The sequence below is a fragment of the Eurosta solidaginis genome, chromosome 5, assembly GCF_040869045.1.
Source record: "Eurosta solidaginis isolate ZX-2024a chromosome 5, ASM4086904v1, whole genome shotgun sequence".
NCBI classification, from domain to species: domain Eukaryota; kingdom Metazoa; phylum Arthropoda; class Insecta; order Diptera; family Tephritidae; genus Eurosta; species Eurosta solidaginis.
This window is the reverse complement of record NC_090323.1, coordinates 75,834,114-75,847,024: the sequence shown is the minus strand read 5'-3', so window position 1 is coordinate 75,847,024 and position 12,911 is coordinate 75,834,114. Positions and strand designations below refer to the sequence as shown.

Below are 12,911 nucleotides of genomic sequence, written 5' to 3'. Positions count from 1 at the left end.
GTCACCAGTCAAATTTAATTTCATTTTGAGGTCATCAGATTCCCTCTCTGATTCAGGTAAAGGGTTAAAATAACACTCTTTGATCACATTCTGCAACTGCTTACTTTGTTGTTCGCTTAGAGCAGGATTCAAATAAATTTCCGATAAACTACACGAATTCGAAATTCCTGAAACATAAGAATTGAACCGATTTACCTCAATGATTGCGTCTGTTTCATTATTTCGTTCGACAATTACCGCTGCGAATATCTGTGCATAAAGTTTTACTCCACTGTGTGGCGAAAGCGTTAAAGCACTTACCCCTTTCTTCATTATTTTGTTTAATCCTTCATATGCCCCCACCTTGTTACCTCTCCCCAACCCCTGCATCAGACACTGTTTATATTCACAAACGAATTTTCTTAAATCAAACAAGTCAAGATCACCATAGTTTAAATTTTTGGAATTTTTCAGCTCAGTAGCGTTTTTAATATTTATTAATTCAGTTTTAGAATATTTCACTTTAGTTTTAAGTTTACATAAAAATATATTGAATTTTTTCAAAAGATCACACCCGATCAGCAATGGTACATCAAGGGCAGTATCCGGTAGTACAGATAATTCTTGTAAAACAAAGCGATTACTAAATTGCACAACACATTCAATATTTCCGTAAGTCCCACTCCCACCCACTCCTTTATATTTTGACCGCTCTAATTTTCCACATTTAATAGTTTGAACACATGACCGCCTAATAAAACTTCTCGGACTACCCGAGTCAAGGAGAGATAAAAAATCAAAAAACTTTGTGCACTTGCCTTGTCTAATTTTAAAAGCGTCACTTACCGTCTGAAGTTCATGAACTGCTCCAACCAACTCTGCTTCTTCATCGCCTGTCCCAACTCCCCACACTTAAAACATGAACCCAGCGCTCGTTTAGGCTTTGGACAGTTAGATTGGTAATGACCAAACTGCGAGAAATTGTAGCAACGCAGTTCCTCGGGCTGCACAGAAGTTGTATATTTAACATTTGGTTTAACTACTTTCGCACCAGTGGCTGCTCTTGGTCAATACTTTTCGTAGCGGTCGATTTGTATTTTTAGTTCCCTTAGGTTGTTGGCTTGATGGAGCGTTGTTTCCGCCTCCGACTTGTCACCTATCCCAGCAATGACTGCGTCCAACAAATCTCGTTCAGGTATGTTTGTTTTGCTTGCAATACGCTGCATTTCCAATAAGTAACGCTGAACACTCTCACTGCTTCTCAATTTCCGTGCCTTCAGTTCTTCATTCACATCCAGCAGTGATTATGAAATAGAAAATTGCTCGATCAAGGCTGCCTTCAGGCTTTGGTAATCAGAAACCATAGCAGTTCTGGCGAACAATTTTGCGGTACCATCCAACAACCGACGAACACAAAGTAATTGCTAATATTCGGCGATGCGCATTAACCTCGAGTTCACCAAACCATTTGCGTATGTCATAACTATCATCGCCTGTAAATTTCTGTACCATAACCTCAATTGATGCAAAGTCAGCCGAGTTGCTTCGATGCGACTGGCCTTGAAGTTGCTGGATTTTGTGCTGCTGGGCTAAAATTTCGCGCTGCTTGTTTAATTTGGTGATTTCTTGCTCTAACTCGTCTACTTTCTTTTCAGCTTCATTAGTAGTGGCAGCAGTGGTTTCAATGGTGGGCATCAGGATTTGGGGGTTTCGCCGACTCTGGTTCGCTTAACTTCTTGGTAGCTCCAACCAAATACCCACAAAGTTGTCTTAACTGCGCAATTGTAGCAGTTTTAGGGAATTCTACTCCCGCTTTCGTTAACACCTCCATGAGATTTTCCCTTACTTACTTACTTAATTGGCGCTTAACCGTATAAACGGCTATGGCCGTCCAACAGGGCGCGTCAGTCGCTCCTTCGCTCTGCCAACCGGCGCCAATTGGTCACACCAAGGGAGTTTAAATCGTTTTCCACCTGGTCCTTCCAACGGAATGGGGACCGCCCTCTACCTCTGCTTCCATAGGCAGGTTCCGATAGAAACACTTTCTTGGCCGGAGCATCATCTTTCATTCGCATAACATGGCCTAGCCAGCGCAGCCGCTGCGTTTTAATTCGCTGGACTATGTTGATGTCTGCGTATAGCTCGTACAGCTCATCATTAAATCTTCTTCGGTACTCGCCATCGACAACGCGTAGAGGTCCATAAATCTTTCGAAGAACTTTTCTCTCGAACACTCCCAAAGCCTTCTGTCCCATATAGCATGCCGGGTACGATAAGTGACTTGTAGAGTATGATTTTCGTTCGCCGAGAGAGGACTTTACTTTTCAATTGCCTATCTAGTCCAAAGTAGCATTTATTGGCAAGATTAATTCTTCGCTGGATGTCAGTGCTGATGTTGTTGCTAGTGTTGATGCTGGTTCCCAAATAAACGAAGTATTTTACTATTTCGAAATTATGGCTGCCAACAGTAGCGTGGTTGCCAAGGCGTATATGCGCTGATTCTGATTTACCAGGTCTGAAGCCGTACTGATAAGGTCCAATCAGCCGGTTCACGGTGGGCTTCAATCTTTCGCACAATACACTTGAAAGGACCTTATATGCGATATTAAGAAGGCTGATTCCATGATAGTTGGTGCATTTTGCAGTATCCCCCTTCTTGTGGACTGGGCAAAGAACACTTATATTCCAACCGTCGGGCATGCACTCTTCCGCCCATATTTTGCTAAGAAGCTGCTGCATGCGCTTTACAACTCCTCGCCGCCGTACTTGAATAGCTCCGCAGGCAATCCATCAGCGCCCACGGCCTTGTTGTTTTTCAATCTGGTTATTGCTGTTCTAACTTCGTCATAATCGGGCGGGGGGACATATATTCCGTCATCATCGATTGCGGAATCGGGTTCTTCATCTCTGCGCGGTGAATTGCTGCCTCCATTTAGGAGAACAGAGAAGTGTTTTTTCCATAATCTAAGCACTCTCTGGACATCAGTTACAAGGTCGGGGTTTTCGTTCCTACAGGAGCTTGCCCCGGTCTTAAAACCTTCCTTCTGTCGTCGTATTTTTTGGTAAATTTTTCGGGCGTTATTCCTGGTGGCTAGCAGCTCAAGCTCCTCGCACTCACGCCTTTCTGCTTCTGCTCTTTTCATCCTGAAAAGGCGTCTCGCTTCCTTTTTCAACTCACGATAGCGTTCACACACTCCTCTTGTCGCGTTCGCTTTTAAGGTTTTCCCTTACGTTGGGTTTTTCCGCCATCCTTCAATTTTTTTCACAAATTGATTTGATCAAATGTTAATTTGTATACTTATGTGGGTAGCAATCACTTCTGAGTACTGTAAAGTCACGGATGGCTTTAATATACGTCGATAAATAAAAGAGCTGGTTCAAGCCGACCGTTTCACAATTTATTTCCACAGGAAGTGGCCATGTTTCTTTTTCTTTTACATTTTATGATATAAAATGTTGCCATACAAAAAGGGGCCATGCAAAGAGTTGCCATACTGGGTGTTTCCTTACACCCAGTTTACACATCGTACAAATAAATATTATTCAAATTATTTGAAACGAATGATTTTATTCGTTTATTCGAATATAATACGAAAATATTCCCACCACTAATGTATTTATTTACTACCAGCATAGTGACTTATCGAAGCTGCTAATTTTCGCCACAATATATTTATATATTTTTAATGAATTAGGAAACGTAAACGTATACGCGTTTTAAAAAACACGGCTAATGTATAACTATTCATCCGCATACAATATAACTTCGCCAACTTATTGCTTGTATTTCGAGCCCTTTAACAATTTTCGGAATAACTCTGAAACTATATGATTTGTTTGATCTTTTTATGGAATAACTTTTTTCGGGAAGCGTATCATTGACCGACCTATTCTAAAATATATTATTTGTGCTCCAAATTTCGTGGACCACTGGGCGACCTATTCAAAAAAATCTTATTTATGGATCCATTCGTTTAACATTTGGTACATAGGTAGAACTTTGAATAAGTTGATTTCTCGGATGCCCTTTTTTTCGGGAAGTGCACCAGGGACCGGCCTATTATGACGTTTTCTCTGGTTAATTTTCCATATTTCGTGACTGAGCAAATGCGTTAACATTGGCATGTTTACATCTAATTTTCAACTATCGCAACATAAGCTATTTGTTTGAGTGAAAAGTAAAGTGAATAGACAGATTAGTGTTTTTGAAAATCAATTAGGAAATTTTTTTTCGCCATTTCCGAAATACAAATAGTACGCTGGTGATCTCAATTTTGCAAATTTGTGCTTTGGGTATTGTCCATATAAGCGTGGTATTGCGCTGATTGCATGTTTCAAATAATATTTGACTCACTCGGAAGATTTTTTTGTGATTTTGATGGATTTCAAAATAAAGAAGGTTTTTCTTTGTTAGAGAGATGGGGTTTTTTCTGAGTGCAATTCGAATTCAAAACGTTTGTAGTAAACTGCTTGGTTTAAAATGTAAATGAAAAATTGTTTAAAACAACGAAAGGCTTAAAATTTAAGATGACCTGCAGAGCGGCAAAATATAATTTTAATTCAGGGCCTGTATTACGTTTAACAATCCGTGATGGAAACTCATTTTTTAAAATAACAAAGGCGCTGAAATGGTGGATCGGATTAATGACATACGTGAACTAGCGACAAATAGTACTCGTTAGGTCCATAACTTATTATAATTATTAGAAATAGTTTAACAGTTCCGTAGTTATCGCTTGAGTGAAAATAGTTTTCATCCCTGAGCGTAAAACGTAATACGGGCCCATAGTAACTCTATGTTAAAATGATAACTTACCGTTGTAGTTAGGAAGATTCGCGATTGGCCGATGTGTGGTTTTTGTAAGAACATCAACAATGCTTTGATATCTACATATGTAAAAACCCTATTGTTCCAGCATTGGCAGGATACCCAATTCGACAAGCACTTTCTCAAGGCCCTATTACCATGCCTTTACCAAGTCTTTGGATGGATATTCCTTGAAGTATACAACAAAGTCTGTCGTTTGTGGCAGGACGCCGTTGTTCTTAGGTCAAGGGAGTGAAACTTCTCAAGGTATTTATGGCATTTTCTTATCTGAAAAAAGTGTAGCCCAGTTGGTACTTCTCAGCTCTCTTGTAAGTTTGCGTGTTTATTTTACAAAATGATCTGTGATTTAATCGTATATTCGTTTTCCCAAACTGAAGTTAAGCCTCATACAAACAGACGCAATGATAGCTTAATGGTAGGTCTGCGGTGTTAGAAATTTGACGATTCGAGTTCGAATCTCACTCGGGGAGAATATAATTTCTAATTCAAAAATACAAAGATATCTGAAGAGATCTTTGCATTGATCGAAATAGCTACATATAATAACAGCCATTATGTTTAATTATATTCAGTTTTTCTCTCATAATAAAATTACAATAGTTTAATAAGAGAAATTATTGTGAATACGCCTCAAACTCATTAAATTTACGAGTGTATTTCACAAAATATTTTCTTCTGCATAAGAAAAGGGGTCTCATTACCAACAAAAACAGACATTCTGCATAACGCCAGGTGACCTAGTTCAAAAGTTAGAATTTAAGAGTGCAACATGAGGGTAAAATTGTTTTCAGAAAAGAAAACCGCCATCAATTTGCTGCGTGTGGCAGGACGCCAACTCCAATGATAGCTAATGTTAAAAGTGCATAGGATATCTATGGGTACAACGGGTCTTACACCTCACTTCACCTAGGTCTCATGCCTAGTGGCTGACTTGCAGAACTACAGGGAAATTAAATTTAGTACTTGCTCATCTAAGCATAATGATAAGAGCAACGATTTTTGAATGTTTACGTTTTTCAAATGCATTCAGTAGACAGTTAACCAAATTGAAAATTTCTCTTTTATGAGAACCATTATTGAGATTAAGTGGACATTTATCTGATTGGTCTAAATACATTTGTATGTATATATACATAGTTAGCCTACTTACCTGCTGGAAGCTGTTGTGCAACTTTCCAATGTAGATTTAAATTTGATAATACATATTAACAAACATATGTAGCATAAACACAACCTACACATGAACACACATACTCACATCCAGTAAGCAAACATTTGCGGCTATGATAATCAAGCAAATCCATGTAAGTAGGTCATAAAATCTATATTTAAGAAAGAAAGTTAAAAGTTTTCTTTTTCAGAGTTCTCAAAAGATTTTTTCAGTTAATTGATCGAAGTCGTTGCGAAAACATGGTGAAATTTTATCAAATAATTTGTGTCGCACTTGTGCTTTTAGATGTGCTAGCTTTGAATGGGCATGCGCAACAGCACAATCAGCAGGGTGACCATCGTCTAAAAGGACAACAACAACAATCGGAACAAAAACTACGAACAAAACCAGCCTTACACCAGAAACCACAAAGTGACACAACCAAGAAGAAGCCATCAAAGATCCAAAAACATCGTTATATAACTATAAAAATTTCCGACCTGGGACGTGTTCGTGGCCGTATAATTAAAACTGAGTGGTCTGGTAAATCTGTAATGCAATTTATCGACATTCCTTATGCCAAGCCTCCAATTGGTAAACTTCGTTTTAAGGTTGGTGAATCAGTTAACTGTATTCGAAGTTGCTAAAACTACTTTCTTTTTTGTTTGTTTAGCCATCAGTTCTGTCTGAGCCATGGGAGGGTATACTAAAAGCCCATAAGCCCCATGTCGGCTGTCCATCGCTGTTTGATTTGAATAGTTATGAAGCTTGGCAGGAAAAGAAAATTGATTTTGAAAATTGCCTGCGCTTGAGCGTCAGCACAAAATCTGTAAGTCCTGGTTGGTATTAAAATTTGTTCGAGGCAAATATTTTTTGAAATTATTACACATTTGATGTTGGTGTTGCCTTCGTTGCGAATAATTTAACCACGAATATACCCATTCATTTGAGGGATGTTTGAAAATGGGGTGTTTTTTCGTCACGGGTGGGACAGCTGTAATTAATGTAATATTGCATAGTTGTTAAAAAAAGGAAATAGCTTAAAAAAAAAAAATACAAGGCGTGCTATACCTCCGAAGAGATTTAGGCCGAGCTTTTTTTCCAACTTTCGTCGTGCTCGTTTTAATTTTTTGTACAAATTGGAGGGGCGGCACCTACATATTTTACGCCTACTCCGAACGGCATCTGCAAGGCGATTAGTTTTTACTGAGAAGCTTTTCATGGAGAAATACAATCGGAGCCAAATCACTGACGAGGGGGACCCCGCTTAGAAAAACAGTTTTTGTGAAAAAACTTGTTTCTAAATGTTTAATGTGGCTTTAATCGGGACTTGAACCCAGGATATTCGGTGTAGTAGGTGTAGCACGCTACCACCACACCCAATTTATACATACTCTGGCACGAATATGGGATACAGTCGCGAAAAGTGACATCTCCGTTAATCTCTGCCTACGAACTGGTGCTAATCGGTTTCAAAGCGTGTGAGTTGCCTGCCATTCTTATACCAACAGTGCTTAAGTCTGAGCAATATGTATTTAAATTAATCGATCAAAGGCAGGGACTATTTCAGAACTTCCTACGACTGAACTTGTTCAAAATGTCTGCAAAAGGGGGCAGCTGCCATATCTTGTGGCGTCACGATGTTAAGTGTCAGCTGAAAGCAAGAAGACAGAATTAGAACTCGTACCGTCTTTTAATACAATATTACTGCTCTAGGTCGGCACTAGTGCGATTCGCCGCTGGTTATTTTATTAAAACACTGCGAACATATCGCACACATAGATCATTTTGGAGCTTATTCAAAAATCTGTAATTTCAGTATATGTATATATATATGTCACCTTATAGGTCACTTTGTGTGGCAATGTCAATGTGCGGTTTTTCGGTTTGAAGCTTTTGGGTTCCATCGCATCACAGTACAGTTTTAAAGCCAAAAAAATATAAAAATTCAAGTTACCCCTTAAAGTGACTTGTAAATTTTTTGTAGGCAACGCTAAGAAATTCGAAGTCATATTGCAAACATTTGAAAAAGAAAAAATAAATTTTAAATTAAAAATTTAATTACTTACTCTATGCAGTACTAGTCGGTTTGCTTTTTTAGTGTTGTTCCAAATAAAGCCTATATGTTTTTTGGGTTCCTTTGTGCGACAGCGTAAATTTTTCTGGCTCTTGGGTTTTGAGACTGTACCACAATGGAACCCAAAAAAACATAAAAATTTACGTTGCCGCGCAAAGTGGCCTGTACATTTTTATAAGTGAATATATAGGCTATATTGGAAGAAATACATATTGCATAAAATAAGTTTAAATTTTTTATAATTTTTAACCTAATCGATTTTTGCTTAAAAAAAGGTGAAACGTATTTACTACCCTACAAAAACGTATCGCAATGGAACCCAAAAACGCTTGTGCAATATCTTATCTGTCAACTGTCTGACAGGACGTTCAAGGTGGCTACTTTTTAGCGTTTTGGCAGGATGTTCAACATGGCGGCGCGTAGTGCCAGCTATCTTCAGCGGGTGATAGAAAGAGATACAGAATGAGACCACGATAATCAATTAAAAATCAGGTGATCGATTCTATTTGTAATTTTGACGTCTATACAGAAGTTATCCACAATGGTTATAAATACCTCCGGGCTACCTATTTCAATACATACAAATCTGTATACTCGATTTATTAATACCTCCATTCATCAGCGAGAAAACGCTTTGTAAAAATATAAAAAATTGCATTGGGCGCTTTCAGCGAACACTATTTTTTGCTGAAACGTTGCAAACATGTTTCCGTCAGTTGAGTGATGGAAAATTTGTTCTCTGAACGGCGAGTTGAAGTTGAGTTGCCAAATGAAATAATTTTCCTTACATTTGCAGAAAAAGAACATCTTAAATTATTTTTCATACTTCACGATGAGCAATTGGTGCGAAAAAAATTTAAATGAAAAAAAAAAATAATAATAAACTAGTGTAAGGCGCGATAACCTCCAAGGAGGTTTTAGGTCGAGCAGCTTTGTACCGGATGGCAGAGAGAAGGAGCGACTGGTGCGCCTTGTTGGACGGCCATAACCGTTAAGCGCCAATTAAGTAAGTAAGAAAGCTTTGTACCACTGTAAAAGGTTTGAAATAAAATAGACTGCATTGTGAGTGATCAAAGCTCAATGCTTAATTGCTCTTTTATTCAAATGTTGTCAGCTTATTTATACAAAATTATTCTAACCTATTCTTACATACATATTTACATTTAAGCATACATATTTACATTTAAGCATACATACTTACATACATATTTACCTTAAGCATACATACTTACATACTGTACATACAACTTGATACAAAATATGTACCTACACACCTGTGTTGAGTTGTGACTTCTGTGGGAAATGCAACGTTCGCAAATTTGCTTGAATGCAAATTTGTTTGGTTGTGTGTTGTACACACACCTGTATTAAATCGTGTGAATGGCTATGTCAGTAAGAATTGAAAATGCTTTTTTATGTGTTGATGAACATTCATTGACTGTTTACACTACATCTCCCTTTTTTTAGAATGCTTATGCTTTTGGAGAATGCATGAGCATTCTAATATAAATTAATTCTATATTTTGTATTTTATGTTTGTAGGTTGAAAATTTACTTATTCTATTAATTTAAGTCTATTTTTGTGAATTATTATTTTCTTATTATTTATGATATTGCTATTCTCTATGTTACTGGGAAATTTTTGCTTATCCTCATTTCCTATTCCAGATGGGATTAAAGCGTCATTATTTTTACTATCGATATTTTCTACTTTATATGGAATTAGAGTAAAATTATTGTTTCTGTTGATATTTTCTACTCTAAAGGGCCTTTTATATCTATTATCTAACTTATACCCTGATTCATTTTAAATTAATTCTATATTTTGTATTTTATGTTTGTAGGTTGAAAATTTACTTATTCTATTAATTTAAGTCTATTTTTGTGAATTTTTATTTTCTTATTATTTATGATATTGCTATTCTCTATGTTACTGGAACATTTTTGCTTATCCTCATTTCCTATTCTAGATGGGATTAAAGTGTCATTATTTTTACTATCGATATTTTCTACTTTATATGGAATTAGAGTAAAATTATTGTTTCTGTCGATATTTTCTACTCTAAAGGGCCTTTTATATCTATTATCTAACTTATGTCCTGATTAATTTTTTACTAACACTGCATCTCCTATATTTATTTCCTTATAGTGAATATCTTTATCATAACTAATCTTTTGTTTTTCTTTAGCCTGTTTTACTAATATATATGCTCTATCTTGCGCTATTTGTAACCCATATTTAATTTCTTTGTCGTAAGCCTCATAATTGTATAATGGGCTTACTGTGTTTTCTCTTAAAAATTCGTAAGTCTGAGGTTTTTTGGCAAATACTAATTCGTATGGACAATAATTATGAACAGTAGATGGGGTAGTATTGTAATAATACGCAAAATATTTAAGATATTCATCCCAATCATTTTTGTCAATGGATATGTAGAAAAGTACGTTTTGCATTGAATGTTCTATGACTACGTTCAACTGTGCCTAAAGTTTGATGGTGGTAAGGTGTTGACGTTTTATGGTTTATTTTTAGAAGTTTGCATAATTCTTCAAATAAGCAATTTTTATATTCGCTTCCCATATCTGTTATAACTGTCTTCATGCAACCATAAACTAGGATATAGTTTTCGAATATCGCTTTGGCTATTGTTTTTGCGTGTTTGCTGGGTATTGGTATTGCAACTAAATACTTAGTTAAGTCACATACTATAGTAACTGCATATTCATTTTCATTTTCCGACCTGGAAAGAGGTCCTATCGTATCTATTTGTACTATGTCTAACGTTTTTGTGGGCGTTTCGGTTATAATCATAGGTTTTTTCAAGTTTTTTATTATTTTATTTTTATTGCATTTTTTCATATATTTTCTGATGTCGTCGTTTTTCATTCATTTTTGTTTTATTTTATTTGTCATGCGATTTATTCCTGGGTGGCCACCAAAAACAGGATCGTCATGACTTTTGTGAAGAATTTCTTTAATTTTTCATTATTTGTCACGTGCATAACTTCTGGAGTTAATGCTTTAATTAGATTTTTGAGAACTTTGGTACCAATTTCTTTAAATGTGTCTACCCGGGCATAATTATCTTTAAACAATTTGTCTCCTAAGGACAACTGAATTTTTCTAATTCCTAAATTGCCGGCTTCTTTTATAAGCCTAGCAAAGAATTGACCTAAATCAATCTTCGCCTCAACAATTAGATTTTTTATATTAATTTCGCTAAAAATTTTCTTCCCTTTTTTGAAACGTAATTTCGGAGGATCGAAAACGAGCTGGACTAGTCTCTTTACTTCACATTTATTTAGCGCTTCAAATATTATTGGGTTCTCTTTGTGACTTTTTATTTCTTCATTTTTACTACTGGAATCTTTATTGTTATAATTTTTCTTAGTTTCCGATCTAGTCGTAACTTTTAATATTTTACACGCTTCTACCGATATTTGTTTTAGGTCTTTAATATCTATGCGTGATATTGCGTCGTCTACATAATGCTAATTTTTCTCAATCGTTGCTTTATTAATTTCTTCTTTAGTAAATTATCTTGATGCATAGGCAATTGGTAATTGTTTTCCTTCATACTCTTGGCTTAATACTGCTCCGCAAGCATATCCACTTGCGTCAGTTGTTATACAAAATTGTTTATTGAAATCGGGATATTGTAGGATATTAGGGCTTATTAACGCAGCTTTCAAATAGTTAAAGGATTTTTTGCAATCCTCTGTCCAGTCGAAAACTACATTTTTCTTGCAAAGTCTTGTTATTATTCTAGAATATTCTGCAAAATTTGGGATAAATCTTCTGTAATAATTGCAAAATGCGACGAATCTTTTCGCCTCATCCGCATTTTTAGGTGTTGGGAAATTTTTAACAATTTCGAATTTATTGGGGTCTGGCAAAATTCCTTTGCTTGTGCATTTATGACCAAGGTAAGTTACTTCTTGGTTGAAAAATAAGCATTTATCCGGATGTAATTTGAAATTATATTTTCTACTAGTTGCGAAAACATGTCGTAAATTTTTAATCATATGATTTTCGGAGCATCCTAATACGACTAAATCGTCCATGTATAGGAATGCTTGTGAAGGTTTTAAGCCTGAAAATGCCAATGTCATCATTCTTTGGAATGAGTTCGGTGCTACTTTAAGGCCATACGGTAGTCTTTTAAAATGATAAGTACCATTATCCGCTGTAAAGAATGTGATATCTCTTGACTCTTCGGTGATTTCAATCTGGTGAAATCCAGACATTAAATCTAAGCATGAAAAATATTTAGCTCTTCCTAATTGATCTAGTATGTCATCATATTCTTGGTAAAGGGAATTTATCTGCGGTTAATTTTTTATTTACCTGTCTGTAAGCTACAACCATTCTCCATCTTTTTCCTTGGTTATTCGGTAGTGATTTTTTCGGTACTATTCGGTTGAATTCTGAAATTGAAGGTTCTATTATGTCATCTTTAACTAATTTGTTTACTTGTTTATTAATTTCACTCTTATGAGCTCCTGGTATTCTATAATTTTTTACGTAGACTGGGTTGTTGTCTTTCATATGAAGTTTTTGTTTGTAAAAATAATTAGTAGTAATTGGTTCTGTTTCCAATGAAAAAATGTCAATGAATTCTGCTCATAATGCATTAAGTGATTTATTTGCAAATTTTGGAAAATTTTTATTTAATCTTTCTAATTTTTCCTTATTGTTGGCTTCATTTTCGAGTTTTTTATTTTCAATTATTATATAATCATTCAAGTTTTCTGTCCGTATATTAAAATCTTGCAGTGTTGCATTTTTATTTGTTGTAATTATAATTCTAACAAATGTTTGTTGTGAATTTGCTTGTGTGTTTGCAATAAAAATACCTTTAGACAATTCTTGTTGC

General features: G+C 35.8%; 1 protein-coding gene across 1 annotated transcript in view; it reads left to right on the top strand.

The window, feature by feature from the left end:
- The first annotated feature begins 5,776 nt into the window (after positions 1–5,776).
- LOC137253857 (glutactin) overlaps positions 5,777–12,911 on the top strand; it is a 32,592-nt gene continuing 25,457 nt past the window's right edge. Inside the window, exons 1-3 of the mRNA XM_067791402.1 lie at positions 5,777–6,111; positions 6,169–6,568; positions 6,631–6,786. Coding sequence (XP_067647503.1) covers positions 6,218–6,568; positions 6,631–6,786 — 507 coding nt within the window. The 5' untranslated portion in view covers positions 5,777–6,111; positions 6,169–6,217. The remainder of the gene's footprint in view (positions 6,112–6,168; positions 6,569–6,630; positions 6,787–12,911) is intronic.